General features: G+C 41.3%; 1 protein-coding gene across 1 annotated transcript in view; it reads left to right on the top strand.

Moving 5' to 3' along the window:
* sdccag8 (SHH signaling and ciliogenesis regulator sdccag8) overlaps window positions 1-20,579 on the top strand; it is a 73,160-nt gene that overhangs the window by 45,836 nt on the left and 6,745 nt on the right. The window contains exons 15-16 of the mRNA XM_037783311.1: window positions 921-1,029; window positions 4,902-5,033. Coding sequence (XP_037639239.1) covers window positions 921-1,029; window positions 4,902-5,033 — 241 coding nt within the window. The remainder of the gene's footprint in view (window positions 1-920; window positions 1,030-4,901; window positions 5,034-20,579) is intronic.

Genomic DNA, 20,579 nt, shown 5'->3' with positions numbered 1-20,579 from the left:
TGGCAATACAACCAGCATATTGTGTCCATTATATACTGTGATATGATTGTGACACACAGCTTTTTAAGTTGAAGCACTTACTGACAGTCAGCTTTAGATTGATAATTTTAAATATTTGGAATTATTAGGACTATGCCAGTATTGCTACTAGTCATTTTCCTGAAAGCATTTAAGATCAATTACTTGAAATGTGTAAATGCTGTCAAGTTGAGTCCAGTTTGAATAAAATCACCCTCTGTTTAAAGGTACAGTATGTAAGTGGTGTTAACATTCAATAACATTGCTAATTTCCCCGCTGCTGGACTAATAAAAGGATTATCTCGTCTTATCTTAACATGATTCAAATTGAAATGTGTTTCTGTTTATCACTTTCAAACAGGTCTGAAGTATTTAAAAAGTTTTAGAATACAAATAGTTTCAATGACGTCTAAGAGAACAAATGGTAGTAAGCATTATGCTTAATCGGTGTTACGATTAAGACGGGGTCCATGGAAAAATGTCTCCCCTGTATGGGGTCCCTGGCCCCCAAACAGTTTGAGAACCCCTGATCTACATTACACAGCTACGTCTTACAAATGTAATTGTCACATCCATGTATTTTTATTGTGGTTGTCTTCCTTACTTGGCGCAGCAATTAAATTCAGGAAGTGTAGTAGTGGTAGAGAAGAAGAGAGATAGAGATTGATACTATACAGTACTTTTAAAATGGTTAGGGGGAAGTGTAAAGCAGGCATATACAGAGTCTATAATACTATAACTGGAGGTGGGAGATGGTGACGTCCAGTGGATAACAGATCCTCGAGGCAGGCTTTCCAGTTCCTGTGCAGCCACGATCTCTGACAGCTACTCAAAGTGCACACAACATCACCCACGATGGTTAACCTCACAGTAACCGACAACTTTCTCTTGATCGATTGCAGTTGGAGAGCTGGATGGTCTGCTGAGTTCCCAGAATTCCCTGATCAGGAAGCTGAAGGAGGAGTGCTGCGCTCTGGGAGTCAAACTGGAAGAGCTGACTGGAAACAGCAGGTCAGTATTTTCCTCATTGTTTGAGCATTCAAAGGTATTTCTGTCAAAGTTAACGTGATAAAAACGCGTTAACGCACTTTCGTTTTAACGTCACAGATTTCTTTAACGTGTTAACGCAACTTGCGTTTTTTTTTAGGCTGTAGCTCAGTTTTAAAGGTAGAGTGAAGATACTGGCATCATATGAATACTATGTCATACAAGCTTGTCACAAAGGAGGCTAAATAATGCCCCAAATTTACGCTAAATTTTGGCGAGGAAAAACTTGCATGGTCATTTTCAAAGGGGTCCCTTGACCTCTGACCTCAAGATATGTGAATGAAAATGGGTTCTACAGGTACCACTTTATGATAATCACAATCAGTTTGGGGCAAGTCATAGTCAAGTCAGCACACTGACACACTGACAGCTGTTGTTGTCTGTTGGGCTGCAGTTTGTCATGTTATGATTTGAGCATATTGTTTTATGCTAAATGCAGTACCTGTGAGGGTTTCTGGACAATATTTGTCATTGTTTTGTGTTGTTAATTGATTTCCAATAATAAATATATACATACATCTGCATAAAGCAGCATATTTTTGCCCACTCCCATGTTGATAAGAGTATTAAATACTTAACAAATCTCTCTCTCTTTAAGGTGAACAGATAAAAAATGTATTTTGATTAATCACGATTAACTGTAGACAGTAATGGGATTAATAGCAATTAAAAATGTTAATGAATTGACAGCCCTAGTGTAGATAACAGGTAGTTATGTATTTACTCTGTTGTTTATTCCTTCTGTCTGTTGGACATCCATGTCATCATCTCATGAAGCATCATCTATTCAGGCTGTTAGGACGGAGCATGTCAACATACTACATACTGCTTTCCAGTCTGACCTGTTTTCTTGTTAACCTGATGCTACAGTAGTCACAGCAGGCCTGCGCAGCGCTCCATCTGGACTGCCTGTGTGTTTGTGTACTTGAGTGTGTGTGTGTATGTGTGTGAGAGTGACCCTGGGCCCAGCGTCCTGTCAGCTGTTGGAGCTGTGCTGCACATTAGTCACATGACAGCCCTCAATCTGGCCCGGCCAGACCGCGCTGGCCTCAACCAGCCACAGGACACGCGCACACAATACACACACCGAAGTACCCTGTGTGTTTTCTTATGGGCGGACATCAATACCAAATACACACATATAGATGTACTCGGTAATAACTGCCACCTTGAATGTGCTTTTTTATGGGTAGGAATCCACATTCATGCTGACACTCTGGCATGAAGGCTCATAACCTACATCTGCTGTATGTGTGTGTTATGGAGTTTAGCAGCAGTGTGGTGTTGGTGTGTTTTGTGCCTCGGGCTGTTTGAGCTCCTGGAGTCCAAGCCCAGTGTAGCGGTTAAAGTCCTGCTGGACGGCCTCGGTCGGGCTAAGCGAGGTTACGCCAAGACAGTTGCAGCAAGACGAATGAGAAAACTCTCGACAGATTGTTTTCCGTTTGTTAGTCTGCGAGGCCTACTCCTACTGACTGTCCAGTGTGTTGTTGTGCAGCAGACGAAGAGTCAGAGAGATCAGTCTTGGTCTCGAGACCGGTATAAAGACCTCTTTTTGAAGGTCTCGTCTCGGAATTGACTGCATTTTTACTCGGTCTTGTCTTGGACCAAGACAAAGAGGACTCTGGTTTTTATTTCAAGACCATAACTGTGTGGATATCACTGAATTGCCTGTTCGTTGTCTGATTTAAAACAGCAGTGGGTAGAGTTGGAGCAAATATGATAAAAAAAAGTCAGCCATGGTGAGTTCAGTTGAGGAAACACCAATCACCGCCCACCAGCCGGAGCAAACTTTCTCAGCTAAACAGTACACTACAAGATGTTTCTGAAAACATTTCATGCAAGAAATAGGCATTACAGTAACAGAAAATTAATTCATATTTCAGTGCTGCCTAGTTTCACCGTTTGATCGGAGTTCGCGATGAATGAACAGCCAATAGGAACGCTCTCTCTCTGAAATGACCTGTGATTAACAAGTCTCCTGTCACAGGCTAGATTTTCTAAAGCCTGAAAACAGAGCCATGAGGAGGGGCAGAAGTCTAGTTTTCTCTCAGAACACTTGAATTACAATATGCTGAAAGGTTATTATGGAATTTTTGCCCAATGATGCCAAAAATATTGTGCCTACTGCTGCTTTAAATGTTAACATCATTTCTGTGATTGCTCATAGAAAACAAAGGACATTTCACCTCTGCAATGCCTTTTGATTATTTCATCAAGACCTTTCTCATGCTACACTCACACATATACAGTACATACTGTATATACTGTATATATATATATATAGCAATAAAAGAGGTGAATGAAGAGGAACCTTCATTTGTTTTCTGTGGGAATGTGAATTTTTCAGATCAATTTGAGGAGTGCCTCAGTGGTTTGCATGTTACACATTTTATCTTAAGTGTGTCATGCAATGTGGGACTCGCACTGGTCTGGTCTGGTCTTGACTTGGCCTCAACTTCTCAAAGTCTTGATCTTGTCTTGGTCTCGATACACTCCGGTCTCGGTCATGACTTGGTCTCGGTTTAGGTGGTCTTGACTACAACACTGTGTCATACCCCTCTTTCTCTCCCCACATTTCTCTATTGTCGCTGTCAAATAAATGAAAAAGAATTAAATGTAATTGGTCTACCATTGGTTGCTGTACAGTCTTTAAAAAATGTCCCTTAATAGCAGATTGAATGGTCTCAGTATACAACATCACTTATCAAGTCAAATCGAGGATTAACCTTTTTACTCTCAGATTCACATTTCCTTACTTATACACTCAGATGTCAGTTCATTAAGTACACCTAGTAGCTAAAAACTAATGCAGTCTAATACAACAGGCCTGCAATAAATGCTTTGTCTACCCTCACTGATATGAATGAAATTGACAAAATAATAGAAACACCTGGCAGTATAATGCAATACAAATCAACAGCATCACAAACTGCAGCTTCCAAAATGATCATACAATCGAGTCAACGCTCCTTTAAAACAAATAAAATGAACGTTATAACCTTCATAGAGATCAGATTTATTGCGTTACTGTTGTATTAGGCCGCATTAGTTTTAGCTTGGTATACCGAATAAATTGGAAACTGTACCGTATGTGTGAGAGATTTCTAAACAAACATATTGTTTGTTGACAACAAGTTAATATTACAGATCTTAAGTCTCCAGATTAGAGCTGCAACGACTGATTAATCAGTTAGTTGTCAACTATTTTGATAATCGATTAATCGGTTTGGAATTTCTTTTAAGAAAAAAAATCCAAATTCTCTGATTCCAGCTTCTTAAATGTGAATATTTTCTGGTTTCTTTCCTCCTCTATGACAGTAAAGTGAATATCTTTGAGTTGTGGACAAAACAACACATTTGAGGATGTCATCTTGGGCTTTAGGACACACTGATTGAACAATTTTCACCATTTTCTGACATTTTATAGAGCAAACAACTAAACGATTAATCGAGAAACTAATCAACAGATTAACTGACAATTAAAATAATCATTAGTTGCAGCCCTTCTCCAGATCTTTTGGATTTAAGATCCGTGGAGACTGTGGACTCAAGACCCACACAAATATTTATTTTTATCACTATTTTATGTATTACATTTATAATAGTCTCTATTTTATGTCTTTATTTTTTGTCTTTGTGAAGCACTTTGTGACGTCTGATCTAGAAAGTGTTTCCAAATGATTTTTAATAAAATGCTATTTAGTAGTTTATTCTGCTCGCATTGCTTTGTGGTACATTTTCAACTGTTTCAACATTTACATCTGTATTAACTGTGCTGGTGTGTGTGTGTGTGTGTGTATGTGTGTATGTGTGTGTGTGTGTGTGTGTGCACGCAGAGGAGAGCTGGAGCAGCTGGCCCTGGAGAAACAACACCTAGAAGAGACAGTGAAGAGTCTGAGAGCTCGCTGCTCCGACATGGAGGATCAGTGTGTCCAACACGGCCGCATGCACCAGCGCATGAAAGACAGGTACGCAAATACAGATATTACGCACACAGCTACACATCATGTATGTACATCTTTTATCTTTATCTAATATTTTAGGGGTATTTCCGTTCCGTTTTAGGTAATGATTATGTTGTTTACTAGCAAAGAAGCATTTGATTTATAGAACTTTGATTTCTTAGTTCCTCAGTCTAGAAGGTTTTCAGTTTATGAACATTTTTGCTTTTCCCCCCACAAGAACTACAACACTTATTTCAATGAAAACCTGAAAAAATGTTCTTGATTATTAAAATAACAGCAGCCTTGTTGGAGTTACATGTTCCCAACGTGCTTTTTAGTTTTAGATTATTATTTTTTTTTTTTTGCAGAATCTGGCAGCAGGCCTTTACAAAAGAAAAATAAGCGCAGTTTTTCTTCCCAATCTGTCCTAACCAGTCCATCTTGTGCACACATAATTCAATTGTTACAAGAATTGTTTTATTTTTTCGTTGACACAGTGGTTTTCGTGTCATCAGCAGTTTACTCTCCTGCTGTCTGTGCAGCGGCAACGTTTTCCACTTAATCAGGCGGCACATCAAACTGGTGTCTGATCAAAAAACCTCAACTTTGTTTATTCTCATACAGTATAATGCGCTGGAAACAATAAACTAGTTCTAGAATCCATGAAGAGCTTGTGGTGGTCCACAGAGGACAGTAACAGGCCAATAAATATAATGTGCACTACGTGAAACTTTTAGGAATTTTATAGTGTCAATAATACGTAATTAATTATGAAGTTAACAAGCAGCTAAGTGATGATAAACAGTGACTACCTGAGCTGAACTGAAAGTGATACACCAGTCAGACTCATTAAAGGGGAACTACGCCCATTTTCAAAATTCATACATGTTATTCATATGGTCTAAGTCCAAAAAATATTAGTAAACATGAACAACTCTCTCCCAAATCCAAAAACTAGAGGGATAAAACTCAGATTTTATGGACCCACAGAATGTCTGTTTTCTTTTGTATACCCAAATGAGGTTTATTCTATTGTAGTGTTGTCAGTTGTGAAACAGAAAATGTTCCCATATACTCAGATCATTCTCCTGGGTGCTCTCAGTGTCATCTATATTCTAGATGACACTGAGTGATGTTCTAGATCAGGGGTGCCCAATACGTCGATCGCGATCTACCGGTCGATCGCAAAGGTAGTGTAGGTAGATCGCATGGCATTAAAAAAAAAAAAAAAAAAAATTAAATTTTTTTTTTTTTTTTTTAAATAGACGTCAGCCAACAAATTGCAACACAGTTTCACCTGAACTCATCTGGAGTGGAGGATGAGATTTTGACACTACAAGCTGACATTCAGCTTAAGTCCAGGGCTCATGGACAGTTCTGGAACTTACTCACAGAGGAAAAGTACCTCAACATGAGGAAATGTGCTACCTCCTTGACTGCATTATTCGGCTCCACTTATTTATGCGAGTCAGACTTTTCCCACATGAAGATTATTAAGTCCAAATACCGTTCCACCTTGACTGATGATCATTTGGAAGTGTGCTTGAGGCTGGCTATCAGCAGCTACTGTCCGGACTATGCATCCCTGGCTGATTCCATTCAGTGCAAGTCATCAGAGTAAGGTAATGACAAAAAATGTACAGTTATATTGTACAATATGGGTTCATGCAGTTATGCAAGGTACACCAACATATATTGTACATATAAAGAATACTCAATATATTTATAAATAAATATATGTTTTGCATTTTTATAGTAGGTAGATCATTTTGACTTGGTCATTTTATAAGTAGCTCGCATGCTGAAAAAGTGTGTGCACCCCTGTCCTAGATTCTCATTAACGCAACTTGCGATTTTTAGGTTGTAGCGGGCTCAGTTTGCTACTAGCTTGTCGCGAAGGAGGCTAAATAACGTTCCAAATTTATGCTAAATTTTGGCGAGGACCTCCAGATATGTGAATGTAAATGGGTTCTCTGGGTACCCACGAGTCTCCCCTTTACAGACATGCCCACTTTGTGATAATCACATGCAGTTTGGGGCAAGTCATAGTCAAGTCAGCACACTGACACACTGACAGCTGTTGTTGCCTGTTGGGCTGCAGTTTGCCATGTTATGATTTGAGCATATTTTGTATGCTAAATGCAGTACCTGTGAGGGTTTCTGGACAATATCTGTCATTGTTTTGTGTTGTTAATTGATTTCCAATAAGAAATATATACATATATTTGCATGAAGCAGAATATTTGCCCAATCCCCTATTGATAAGAGTATTAAATACTTAAGAAAATCTCTCTCTCTTTAAGGTGAACAGATACAAAAATTATTTTGATTAATCACGATTAACTATGGACAATCATACGATTAATCCCAATAAAAGATTAAATATTTTAATTGATTGATGGCTCTAAACAGTGAATACATTTTACACTTTGAATTGTGAAACTGAATTCCAAAAGCAAAAAGTAAATATGTTTCTCTATGTATGTAAGTAGCATGTAGGGAGCGATTTCAGAGGCATTGACTTATAAAAGCTGCAGCTAAAAGTGGCTCCATGTTTGGCTTATGCTACAGGATCTGTACGTGTGTGTGTGTGTGTGAGTGAGTGAGAGTGTGTGTGTATGATGCGGGGGTCTCTTCCTCCCTAAGTGTGGAGCCCAGTTGGTGTGTGTCTCCACAGGACGCCTGGCTCCCAGCCTGGCTCTGCCGATGTGGGCGCGGGTGTGTGGGTGTTGTTGCCCCACTCTGCAGGATCTCTACCCCAGTGTCTCCCCCCCCACCTCCCCACCTCCCCACCCAACTCCACCTTCCTCTTACACAAAACTTACCTCACACACACATACAGTACTCACCCTCTTCTCCTGCTCCATCATTGACACTACATATTGTCTACCACCCACCGGTGTTAACCTGTCGACAGTCACACGCTGCCAAAAAAAACAAAGTTTACCAAGTCACAGCTGTCTCCTGGTTGTGTGTGACTCTTTTTTGCCGTGTTTCATAGGCAGAAAAACAATCTAAGTTGTCAGGGAGTGTGAAGTATGAATATTCTGTATGTTTTCCGCGCATATGTTATGGTGGTATTTTTATGCGTGTGTGTGTGTATGGGTTGCTATTGCATGTTCTCCGGAGGTTTAGCAGAGTAGGAATCTGGCTGCCAAAAGTGGATTGGCTGGGAAGTTGGCACCTAACTTCCCTCTTCTCCCAACTGAACCACGATAATCACTCTTGGCATTTAGTGAGTTTTATTTTCTGCTTTGACACTTACTTGGTTGATGAATCCTCCTGATATTTCAAATTCTCTTGAGTTCAGTTCTACATGAGGTCACTTTCGCAGCGACGGTTTTAGCCGCTTGACCACATTTTTTAGCATTTCATTTTCGGAGATAATTGTTTTGGTAGAATGTCTATGTTTTGGAATGCATTTATTAGTTTTAAATATATGCCTTTTATATATGTAATGTTTTAGGTGATTTATTATAAGTACAGACAGAGAGACGGGGAGGCGAGAGAGGTATGACTCACGTTTACGATGATCCACTCTGCAGCTGGTACTTGGTTTTTCAGTATGTGATCGTATTTCTGGTAATGATCATACTCCGGGGGCAAAACTTGAAAACCTGCCACAAATATATTCTTATCACATTAGCTTAAACAAACAAGAAAGAGAGCCACGGTATGTATCAGGGCTTTATTGCAGTCCTGTCTTACAGGTTGTAGATCTCTATCCGGTGTGTGTGCGTGCATGTAGTTCTGTTGGTGTGCATGTTCGTGTATAAGCGTTAGTCTCTCTACATATGGTAGTATGTGTGTCGTGCGTCCATACATCGGGTATATTTGGTCCCTGCCGGCCCTGAAGCTCTCGGCGGGCGCCCCGCCGCGCCGCTCGGGGGTTAAGGTGTACGTGTTAACAAGCTGGTGCAAGTGGGTTCAATATCCAGCGCCCCGCCCCTCCCCACAGCCTCTCCATCGGCCTGCAATCTGTGCTGCGAAGAGCGGCAACAGCGCACCACGCACAAAACATTTGGAAAATCAGCTTGATTTATTTTTACATGGGCAAGCTGATTGCCAAACTACACAGGGGTTTTAGCACACAATGTTTTTCCTGCACCACTTAATTATTTATTTCTCTATGTCTGTGGTGTTGTTGGGTTTTTCTTTGCCTGGAAATGAAGGGATAGAACGGAGGGTGGAGGGTGGAGAGATGGAGTTAGAGAAGATGCAGAACCAGATACTGTAAATGATTCATTTAAAGGTTGTTTTTTCATGAGCAGTCTGATTCAAGAAATAACATTAATTTAATTTAACATTTGCATAGTTTATATCATCTATATTCTCCAGATATATTAGTTATTAATAGAGAGGCACCGATCAGCCTTTTTCTGTCCAGATACCGATAGCGATGCCTGGGCTTTGGGTATCGGCCGATGCAGTGTACCGATTCGACACCAGCGTTTAATTAATAAGCTGTATGCCTCACTGTGTGACTGGGATCATTCTTTTATGTGTAAAGCAACATCAGGCTTGACTTAAACATCGCTAGCTTTGTAAAACTAAATGTAACAAATAAATACATAGATATAAATTTACTGAATTGTTATTTATTATTAAAATAATAAATGGTACACCAACAATTTGGTAAAAACTCTTCAAATTTAACAGGAATTACAATTCAAGTGTAAACCTTTTTTAATGCAGCAACAAATTGGTCAAAACTTAAACAGGAATTAAAATGCCAGAATATAATGTATTTAGTCTATGAACATACAGTAGAATTGAATTGAATAGATCGGCCCCATTGTCACCGATACCCGATCCAGCTATTTGTAGTCAATATCGGCCCGATAGCCGATCCGGTACATCAGTGCATCTCTAGTTGTTGCAATTTCTGGTGCTTATTCTGAGTTAATACAAAGAGCTCAGAATATAGTTCATATGTTATACAAGCAACTAAATTACAGATGAAAGAGAAAAAATGCAGGGGATGGATGAGGTTATTTTACAATTTATTAAAAGTTGAATACAGAAATCTTAATAGCATAACTAACAAAATCTGTTTTGTTATTTTCAAATGAATTCATCTGGCCGTTGTTATGGGATTTTTTAAAGTAATTCAACATCACAAAAGCTCAGTGCCAATTAATGAAGAGAGACACATGTAAGATCTCAGTGTGAACTGTAAAGAAATATATATATATAAATATATATATATATGTATATATATTTTTGACACAAAAATGGTCCGCCAGAGTCCAAGTTCAGAACCGCGTCCATAGCAACGCTCTGTTATACATAGCAATGGTCTACTATCAAGAGATAACAGACCGTAGGCGCTGTGATTGACCAATCAGAGTCGAGTATTCAACAAAGCCGTCCAATAATGATAATTATTTGCTTGTGAAAGTTAGAACTGCTCTTTAGTTATTTCCTGCTCGTGTACAGTTTTTTAAACTTTCTCTTCGTACCCTCACCCTCTTCTTCGTATCTCGTTTCACTTTGCTCTTCTCTTATTCTCCAACTTTACTCCTCTCCTCTTCCTCCTCCTCCCCTCTGCTTCCTGTACCAAACACCACGCAACCTTTTCTCACCCCACAGCTGCTCGCAGGCTGTTTCACCAATTATCACTATGCATGTACACACTGAGGTCACACACACACACACACACACGCACACACAACAGACCAACATAACACCGACGTTTGCTTAACCACACATACAGCAGTGACAGCAGAGTGTGTTTGTGCGTGTACTGTGTTTATGTGAGCTCACTGTGCAGCCCCTTTAAGGAGAGCAGCAACATATACGCAGATGTGCCTGTAGATCCACAGGCTTCACTGGGCCATATGGCCTCCACGAAGAAAGATGGTGCGTGCGTCTGGAGGAGAGCAAAGGAGGGGCGGGGAGGGATGGAGCGAGGGATGGAGGGCCATGTGCGGTATGAGCTGTGCAAGCAGTTGTTGAAGTATGTATGCCTGTGGATGTGTGTGCGTGTGTGTGTGCGTGTGTGTGTGTGTGTGTGTGTGTGTGTGTGTGTGTGTGTGTGTGTGTGTGTGTGTGTGTGCGTGCGTGTGTGTTTGCACCAGAGGCTCCAGGAGATCGGTTAATGGAACAAATGGTCGCGGCGGGCCGGGGAAGAAGGAACAGGCTTGCTGCTACCGCGGGCGGACAGCGAGCCCCGGGCGAGGGCTGCTTCATCTGGGCTTCTGCCACACACACCCACACACACACACACACACACACACATACACACATACACCCTCTGTCAAACCCTCTCCTCACCCCCCCACAACCCCCAAACACACAGTGTGCTGCCATGCCCCAGAAGCAAAAGAACGCTCCTCGCAAAACTTTTCATTTGCAAATTAAGTTGGCAGAGGCTGGGCAGAAGAAACGGGACAGCTTTCATTTGTCTCATCTGTGTGTGTGTGTGTATGCATCTGTGTGTGTGTGTGTGTGTGTGTGTGTGTGTGTGTGTATCTGTGTGCATGATGAGTTGCAACTGTGTGTGAGATCTGAGAGACAGAGGGATGATAAAAGAGTGAGATGTGGAGAGAGCGGGGATAAAAACAATGAAGAAAGGCCCAGTGTGAGGTGCAGCGTTTACACACTGAGACCGTTACACTTCACATTCATGTGAATATGAACATCACTGCTGTCACCTTTTTACATTTCATTAATACATTTTTTAAATTAATACAATAATAATACATTAACACAAATTAATTTTAATGCCACTAATTTCTTTAACACATTAACTAAATTTTTAGTTTGTAGCAGCTCAGTTTTAAAGTTAGAGTGAAGATACTGGTATCATATGAAACTAGACCTAACCTAAGGAATCCATTGGTACCAACCCTGTCATACTAGCTTGTCGTGAAGGAGGTTAAATAACGCTCCAAACTCAAAATCAAATTTCGGCGAGGAAAAACAGGCATGGCCATTTTCAAAAGGGTCCCTTGACCTCTGACCTCCAGATATGTGAATGTAAATGGGTTCTATGGGTACCCACGAGTCTCCCCTTTACAGACATGCTCACTTTATGATAATCACATGCAGTTTGGGGCAAGTCATAGTCAAGTCAGCACACTGACACACTGACAGCTGTTGTTGGGCTGCAGTTTGCCATGTTATGATTTGAGCATTTTTATGCTAAATGCAGTACCTGTGAGGGTTTCTGGACAATATCTGTCATTGTTTTATGTTGTTAATTGATTTCCAATAATAAATATATACATACATTTGCATAAAGCAAACATATTTGTCCACTCCCATGTTAATAAGAGTATTAAATACTTGACAAGTCTCCCTTTAACGTACAGTTTGAACACATAAAAAATGTGCCATTAATCACGATTAAATATTTGAATTGATTGACAGCCACAGTTTTATTTTTAAATAGGTCATTTTCATTTTTCACAACAGCAACCCCTTCCATCTATCGTGTGTTTTTTTCCTGGAAGAAAAGTTGAGTGTGTTACAGAAAAGGCACAATATGATCTTAAAGGTATCTGTGTTGTTGTTTTTTGCTGCTACTTTACATTTTCACAACATTCTGACCAAAAAAAAAAAAAAAGATTTTAAAGAAAGAAATTTAAAGTTCAAATGTATTTATATATTTTTAAAATGCACTATTTAAGGATACGTGAATAGTTTTCAGATTTTCACTAATGAATGACTGCGACTGTGGTGAAATCTCAACCGTATTGAGACGGAGAGGAACAGTTTAGTGCACCGTCTCTGGATGGCGCTGATCAGTCGTCCTGCCTTCTCCTTCATCTTCCTCTCCTTCTCCTCTCATCGTTCTATCTCTGCATTGCCCAGCTGGCCTCTGTAGCCGGGAGCAACCGCAGGGCGGCCTGCTGAAAGAGCATTGTCAAACGGTGGCTTTACAGCTCTATCACACACACACACACACACACACACACACACACACACACACACACACACACACACACACACAAACACAGACACAGAGACGCACAGATTTGCAGCTCAGATGTCGGGCTGTAGCCAGAGGCTTGCAAGCTGGAGCGTTAACTGTGCAAAGCGTCACATCTCAAGCCCCAGTCAGTGACACTCGCTAACACTACTTCATAAAACTACAACTAGAAAAACTAGCGTGGAAACACCTGCCCCTTCTTTAGAAAAAATGTTAAAAGTAACCACAGCAGAAACACTTTAATGCCGGGGAAAGCAAACACTCAAACACACGAACTAAAAGGAGTCAGCAGGCCTCACGGCGGCAAACACTTTGATCATAGAATAGATGATATAGCAGCCCGCAGCGCCACTGAAACCTCTGTTAATACAGCGACGGAATGAAAGCAGAGACAACTTCTGTGCTCATCCACAGCTGTTTAAAGTATTTATGAATAGATTTCTGACATCCCTCTAAATCAGTTTCAATAGAACTCTTTGCCAAAGGATGTTTTATTTTGCACTTTTCGATCTTGTGTGAGTTCAGGTTGTACTGGTCAACCTCCTCCATGCTAACGCTCTAAACTAACACCGGGCTTCTCGTCAGCTCCAAGACCAACTTTCATCTTGTTGTTCACCACCTTAACAGCTTTCACACCTTTCATTTGAATGTCTTTATTCCTCCACCTTTAATGTGCTTTAATATTCTTTATTTAGACAGCAGAAAATCTAAATGTAACTTGATAGTTCAAAGCCTCAAAATAAGTCTCTGACTTCTGGATGAATGTAGCCTGAATGTAATTATGACCAAGAAGGAATGATATCAAATAAATAATAAAAAGAGAGGATGGTGATACACAGTCTTACAGGTCAATAGAACATGTTTCAGATTGTTTGCAATTTGCCCACAGCATTTTTTGCATTATATTATATTTTACATTTTATTCTGGTGTGAAACAACTATGAAATAAGCGAGTTGAGGTCCCACACCAGGGTTTTGGTTCTTGTTACTTATTTATAACGAATCCTGTAATAATACTTCATATTGTTTGAAATTATAGCAGAGTGTTTTAGATTTTAAAATGTTTTATTGATCATCCAGGGATCAGCTGGCTTCATATCTGATCTTCTTTTCAAATGATCATTTTTTTAGACTTTTAAAATCAGTGTACACTCACAACTACATTCCCACACAAACAGTAACAACAGCACAAGCAGACACGATGTTTATTGTGATCAGTTACCTAATTGAAGAAAGTTTCAAATCAGTGCAAAGTGATTTTCAATTAGATTTGAATTTTTAATTAAAAAAATGTAAAACACAGCAGCACACTTTAGAAAGTGCAGCAATGTAATGTGTAATGTAAAGAGGTTTGTAGTAAATAATTTAGATGAAAACATCAGAAAACAGCAGTATCATCTTTTATAAAGATTGATTTTGTAAAAAGAATGAATGATTTCATACAAAACAAAACTGTTTTAAAATACCTTCACCCACAACAATCAGTGGCAGTAAGTAAGTAAAGATGTATTTATACTGTAGAGCACTTTTCAAAAGAAAACGCACAAAGTGCTTCACAATAAAAGCATTTAAATATCAAACAATATCAACAAGAGCAACAGAATATTATTGATAAAACAGACCTTAATTAAAAACGAAATATTATTTAAGAGAAGCGAAGGAATAGATGTGATTCTATTTATTTATTTATTTTTTAATTTCAGCTGAATTAAAAGATCAAATATTTAGAGGTTGTTATTATTATTATTATTATTATTATTATTATTATCATTATTATTATTTTTATTATTTTTATTATTATTATTATTATTTGAAATTTAAGGGGCAAAACCAGTCAGTGCTCCGTGTCCCTTCTTCCTTAATTTTAAGCCGAGCTCTGGGAGCTGACCTGAGAGACTTTAAGTTACTCTACGGGCACAACAATTCACTTCACCACTGTGTGTTCAGCACAGCGGCGAGTTGGGAAACAATGATATAAAGGAGAAAGAAGCTCTCAGACAGGCTGCAGCACTTCATTAACCCTTAAAGTTGTCTGAGCACCAGTCTATTGTTGCATTCATTTAATCATTTATTAGATATGAATGTATAATACCTGCTGCCCTGTTTTCACACAGCAGCCAAACCTCTCAAGTTAAGTGAGCATAATCTGCTCACGTGATATTAATCTAGTTGTGTTTTAATGGATTTGTATATATCAGTTGAATGTTTAAGAGGACTTCGCTTTTTGATTTAGTTTTTCTTTCTGAACTTTTTCAGACTAGACGCAACGTGTATATATTTCTACATCATAAGAAACAACATTACACTGAAAACACTTCTCTAAAAAAAAGATCAAATACATCTTCTCTTGTGCGTGGAAAATTCTAATTAAATGTACAATTTATATAATTATTTATTTATTACAATATTTAGCTGATTTAGCTGCTGATCTCCTGTCTCTCTTTGAGCTGAGTAACAGAAATGTGACTTAGGATCCTTTTCAAACATGATGCCGACATGTTCAATTGGGATTACGTCTACAGAGTAAAAGAACATGTTTTTGAAAGGGAGCAGTCAGTCAGATCTTTAGAGATGACCGCTAACAGTAAATGAATAGACGGCAACTAGAAGATCAAATAACAGCGCGGCGGGAAACACGCGTCGGCCTCATACTGATCAAAACACACAGTGTCACCAATCGTGTTCCTGTGTCAAACGTGCGTGTTAGCAAGAGCAACAACTGGCATGACAGGTTGGTGGAGGGGGGAGAGAGGGGCATGGCCTTCAGGCACACACGCGCACACACACATTCTTGAGTGCAGTTGTGTGCTAGCCAAGATTTAGCTAGAGCGCTGGGGTGTGAGGGTGGTGATGGTGGGCCTGGGATTGGGCGAAATATGGTTTTGTGAGCGTGTGTGTGTGTGTGTGTGTGTGTGTGTGTGTGGCAGCTGCAGCCTTCATGCCCCTGGCAGTGTTGTTGTAACCAGGCAAGCCAAGCCCGTCTGCCTGCATTCTTCACCCCCTAGGCCCCCTGCCTGCCACACACACACACACACACACACACACACTGACGTGCACGCAAGTTAGTCAAATGTTAGTGTGTGTTGAGGTTGATTTTTCATTATCTTTTAGGGTTAGAGTTGAATTTCCTATTTAATTTTCCTAATTTTGAACGTGTGAGTCGCTGCATTTGATTCATCTTCACACTGTCCTCGCTTTATTTTTAGGCTAAAATCACAATCCATGCTGAGTGGTTATTTTTGGTTGATACACAGAGAACATGCAGTGAGACATTAGTTTACTCTGCAGCTTGTTTTCAGGTGGTTTTGATAATGTATGCACTGTCCAATAAATATTTCTCCAAGATTGACACGCTCCACTAGCTGATTTTTGTTTAGTAATAAAAAGGCACACACTCATACGGGGCTGTGGAAACGCCAGACCTGAACGCTGCCTCCAGATATTCTTTTTCTATTACCGTCTCTCTCCGCTTCCTCTAACATGACGTTAGCACTTTCCCTTTGGACCGTGCCTTTAGGACATATGCTCCCACCTGTAAATAAATATGCAAACACAAACACACACACACACAACAGAGTTTAGACACTAGCTGTGGGCTACGACTGATGTATACCACAGAGAGGTAACTGTGTCTGTGTTGTAATTAATCTCCTTAGTAGCAGCAGTCAATAGAGAGCGCGGCGGTTGGAGGTGCAGATTGTGAGCAGAGTTTGATTATCGGGCTGTCTGGGGAAATTACTGCAAAGTGCCTCTCAGCAAAAACTTGCTTTTATTATGTCTGCTGGAGAGCAGAAATACGCGCTTACTACCACGACTGCTCTGGAAGCTGTTTCAGGTATTTTTGGAGGGGAATTCTATCAGTGTAGGTGTGTGTGTGTCAGTAAAGTGTGGGATCCAGCAGGTGGTGTCCTTTCACCAGGTCAGTGGGGAGGCTCTCCTTCTCTCACCACCACCACCACCACCCTCCCGTCAGCCCGTCAGCCGGGCCAGCAGCAGGCGGCGGGGAGCTGGAGCCCTCAGCCTCTTTGTTTCTCCGTCCCTCCTCCGCTCCATCCCGCACCTCCACCCGACAACGCAAACTGTCAGCCCTCATTTTTCCACCGCCTGCAGATCCTCTTCACCTAAACATCCATTTATCTGTCTCGCCCATCAGTCCATCCATGAATCCATCCAAGCTTCCTTCCTTCCTTCCTCACCAGTTCCAGGCAGCGGGCAGCGGGCAGCGGCGAGCCAGCCTGCGGTGTGTGTGCGTGTGTGTGTGTGTGTACGTGTGTGTGTGTGTGTGTGTGGGTTAGCGCAGGGCAGGGCCCGAGCATTAAGCCGTATTAAGCCCTAATTAATGAGTGTGCCAGTCGATAGAGGCCAGTTATTGGATTTGCTGCTTTAGCTGCTGGAAGGAGCGCTGCCTTAATCACACACACACACACGCACACGCACACGCACACACACACACACACACACACACACACACACACACACACACACACACACACACACACACACATTCATACACACACACACACACACACACACACACACACTCCCTCTCTCAGGCAGGGTGTACAAGGTGAGACAAGGGGTGGATTAGAGAGAGTGTGTCTGTGTTGTATAAGAAGGCCAGAGGTTGGTCGGCTCTCCGGCCAGACAAACTGAGTGTGTGTGGTTGTTTAGTTAGTGCCAGGGTTAAAGCTTTACTTACTGCATTACATAAACCTCCAGCTTACAACCTGCAGCCGCTTTAAACATCTCAGTTCACGACCCGACCGACCGATTTACTGGCTTCCTGTTCAGCTCGCTTACTGTCAGACCGCTACGTGTGTAAAGCTCTGCTGGCATTTTGCAGCAGTTGTCCGTACAGTCGGTTCCATTTCTCCTAAATAATTGTATTCTGGATGTTTTACTGCATAGTGCCACAGTTTCTCTCTTGAAATGGAAAACCAGCGTTGCCAATAAAACCACCGTAAAGACATGAGGACTAGTTAGCGCTGGGAGACTGACGATGTTTACAGGAGGCCTGCGGTAAAAATGTTGAGATGTGGAGTTGGAAGGATGTGGATGTTTACCAGGCAGGGAAAGTCTAAGTCATGAGTTGCATTATGGGATGTCACGATGCCATCAATTTAGTAGTCAATACCAATACCAGTGACATTCCACGATTCTCGATACCAATTCGAAACCACGGTAAAAAAACAATAACTCACATGTACTTCAACAAACACTCCTTTATTATCATTTGCACTGGGTTTTTTTAGGAAGTTAAACCCGTCATAATTCCCTCTCTACATTCTCACTTACATATCTTATAATTCTGTGAAAACATACTGGATTTATTCAAGTTTCTCGCCAAAAAACTCAATTTTGACAAGATTACATTTGAATGTATCGTGATAATATTAGAATTGACCTTCGCCCAATACTCATTTTTACTTAGAAGAGCCTACATGCATCATAATGTAAATCAGTGGCACCCCCCCGTTAACGTTATCTGTTAGCTCCGTGCAGGACTGTGCTGCTTACCAGCTGCTTACAACTAACGTTACAGTAGCTCTCGTCCTGCTGATTTCATCAAGGATTTGTTGTTTGCAATGTAGCATTATCAAGGAAAAAATAGGAAGTGTCCCCCAGATGTGTCTACAGCGAGTTTTCTGCCTACCAAACACATTTTCTATCGTCCCCGGGACAAAGGGACGCCGTTAGTCTCCAGCCCTGACGGTACCTAAGGTACCTACGGTACTGTAGAAAAACGAATACCATCATGTTTTCACAATGCTAGCATCGACTTGGTACGGAAGTATCAGCTCTCGTGATATCCCTATGTTGCATTATGGGAAATATAGGATACAGTATTTTTTTTTTAGCTTGACACATGTAAAGTGTCCCTTTCAATTAAACACATTTCTTACATTATATACTCAATTTGACTTGAAATGCTGGTAATTAAAGGGTCAGTTCAGCCAAATTACTGAAAAAAGTATTTTCTCACTTACCTCTAGTGGAATGTAGACGTGTTGATAATGTGGTTTTGAGATATCTGATCATAATCTGTCGATTATACAGATCAACAACGTTTCTGGAAAGAGATGTCGTCAGTGATTTATTTTTTTTATAAGTGTAAATCTTAATTGATACTTCTAGAGGTATGTTTTTGTAGTTTGATAAGATCAGATCATAAATACAAAGTGTGTTTCTTCAGAGACGTTAGACTGCTGTTACCTTATCACGATGTCCTCAGAGAAATAACTTTACATAGTCTGAATCAATAATTGAATAAATCCTCTCTATGTTGTCACATTCATCTCTACTAGAACACCAAGTGTAAAAACTCTTCTTGGCAAACAATGTTGCTTTACAAACCTGGAGTGGATTTCAGAGCTGGCCAGTCATCAGCACCAAATCTCTAAAAGAGAGACGGCTGTATATTCTCTTTTTTCCCCCCCGGAGGAGATTGTTTTGAAGCATTCGGTGCGTCTTCATGTACCAAGATCAGAGGTTGTGATTGGATAAGAATTGGCATTTTCTCAGTGTGACTCAGATTAGTTTGGTGGTGTGGAGCTGAAGGCCTTCAGTCAACACGTTCTCAACACTTCCCTCATCAAACATTTACAGCTTCAGAACAACAGGCTCTGTTTCTGACCTTTAGCTCCTCTGCTGTGTGTGTGTGTGTGTGTGTTGCACATCGGTTGTGTCTGTATTGTCTTGTGTCTTGGCTCACCACAGCGGGGCTCTTTCTCTGTGTGTGTGTGTGTGTGTGTGTGTGTGTGTGTGTTGCTGCGTGACGTGGCGGCGCCCTGCTGTGTCGTGCTGTGTGACGGCGTAGGAGTGAGAGTGGGAGGAGGGAGAGAGAGAGAGGGGTGGCTGGTCAGGACAGCTTGGCAGCCGGCTGGAGGAACACCAGGCAGGGAGGGGAGTCATCGCCCTCGGCCTCCAGGACTGGACAGAGCCTCCAGGTCTGAGATTAAGCGCCCAGCGGGCGTCGGGATGAAGGAGAAGGAGGAGAAGGAGGAGGAAAGGGGGAAAGGAGAGAAGGCGGCTGAAGGAGGGCAGGTTATAGCTGCTGAGAACTGATGGTGACGGTGTACAAGGATGCTGAGAAAGTAGATGATGAGGAGTTCCTAACGAAGAGGACCAGGCAGGAGCAGGATTAAACCCTGAGGTGGAAGAGGAGACAGCGCAGGGCAGAGTGAGGACAGTGTGTGGGGGGGGAGAGCAGGGAGCAGATTGTGGAGGAGAGTTGGGATGTTGGCCTCCCCCGTCTGTCACACACAGGCAGCCCTGCCACTGCCAACATGACCAGCAGGGCAGGGGCATCTGTCTCCCCCCCCAGCTACCTCTCTCTGTCTCTCTCTGCCCCGAGACACAACTCTCCTCCTCCTCCTCCTTCTCCTCCTCTTCCTCTATTCCTCCTCTTTATCACACGCATCGTTTCCTGTCTTACTTGTCGCCCTCTGAACCTGTTGAAACAGTGACGGACAAAGTGAAAGATGATCACTCTCATGTCGACACACAGTGCAGTGGCTTTCAAAGCTTTTTGCCGTGTGATAGTTTCTATCTGAGGAACTCCTACTTGCAACTTCCTCGTCACAGGCTGCGCACGAGCTCTGAGCAATGGGCCTCATGCGAGAGCCGCTCATACG

The sequence above is a fragment of the Sebastes umbrosus genome, chromosome 10 (genome assembly GCF_015220745.1).
Source record: "Sebastes umbrosus isolate fSebUmb1 chromosome 10, fSebUmb1.pri, whole genome shotgun sequence".
Classification (NCBI taxonomy): domain Eukaryota; kingdom Metazoa; phylum Chordata; class Actinopteri; order Perciformes; family Sebastidae; genus Sebastes; species Sebastes umbrosus.
This window is presented reverse-complemented; position numbering and strand designations above follow the sequence as displayed.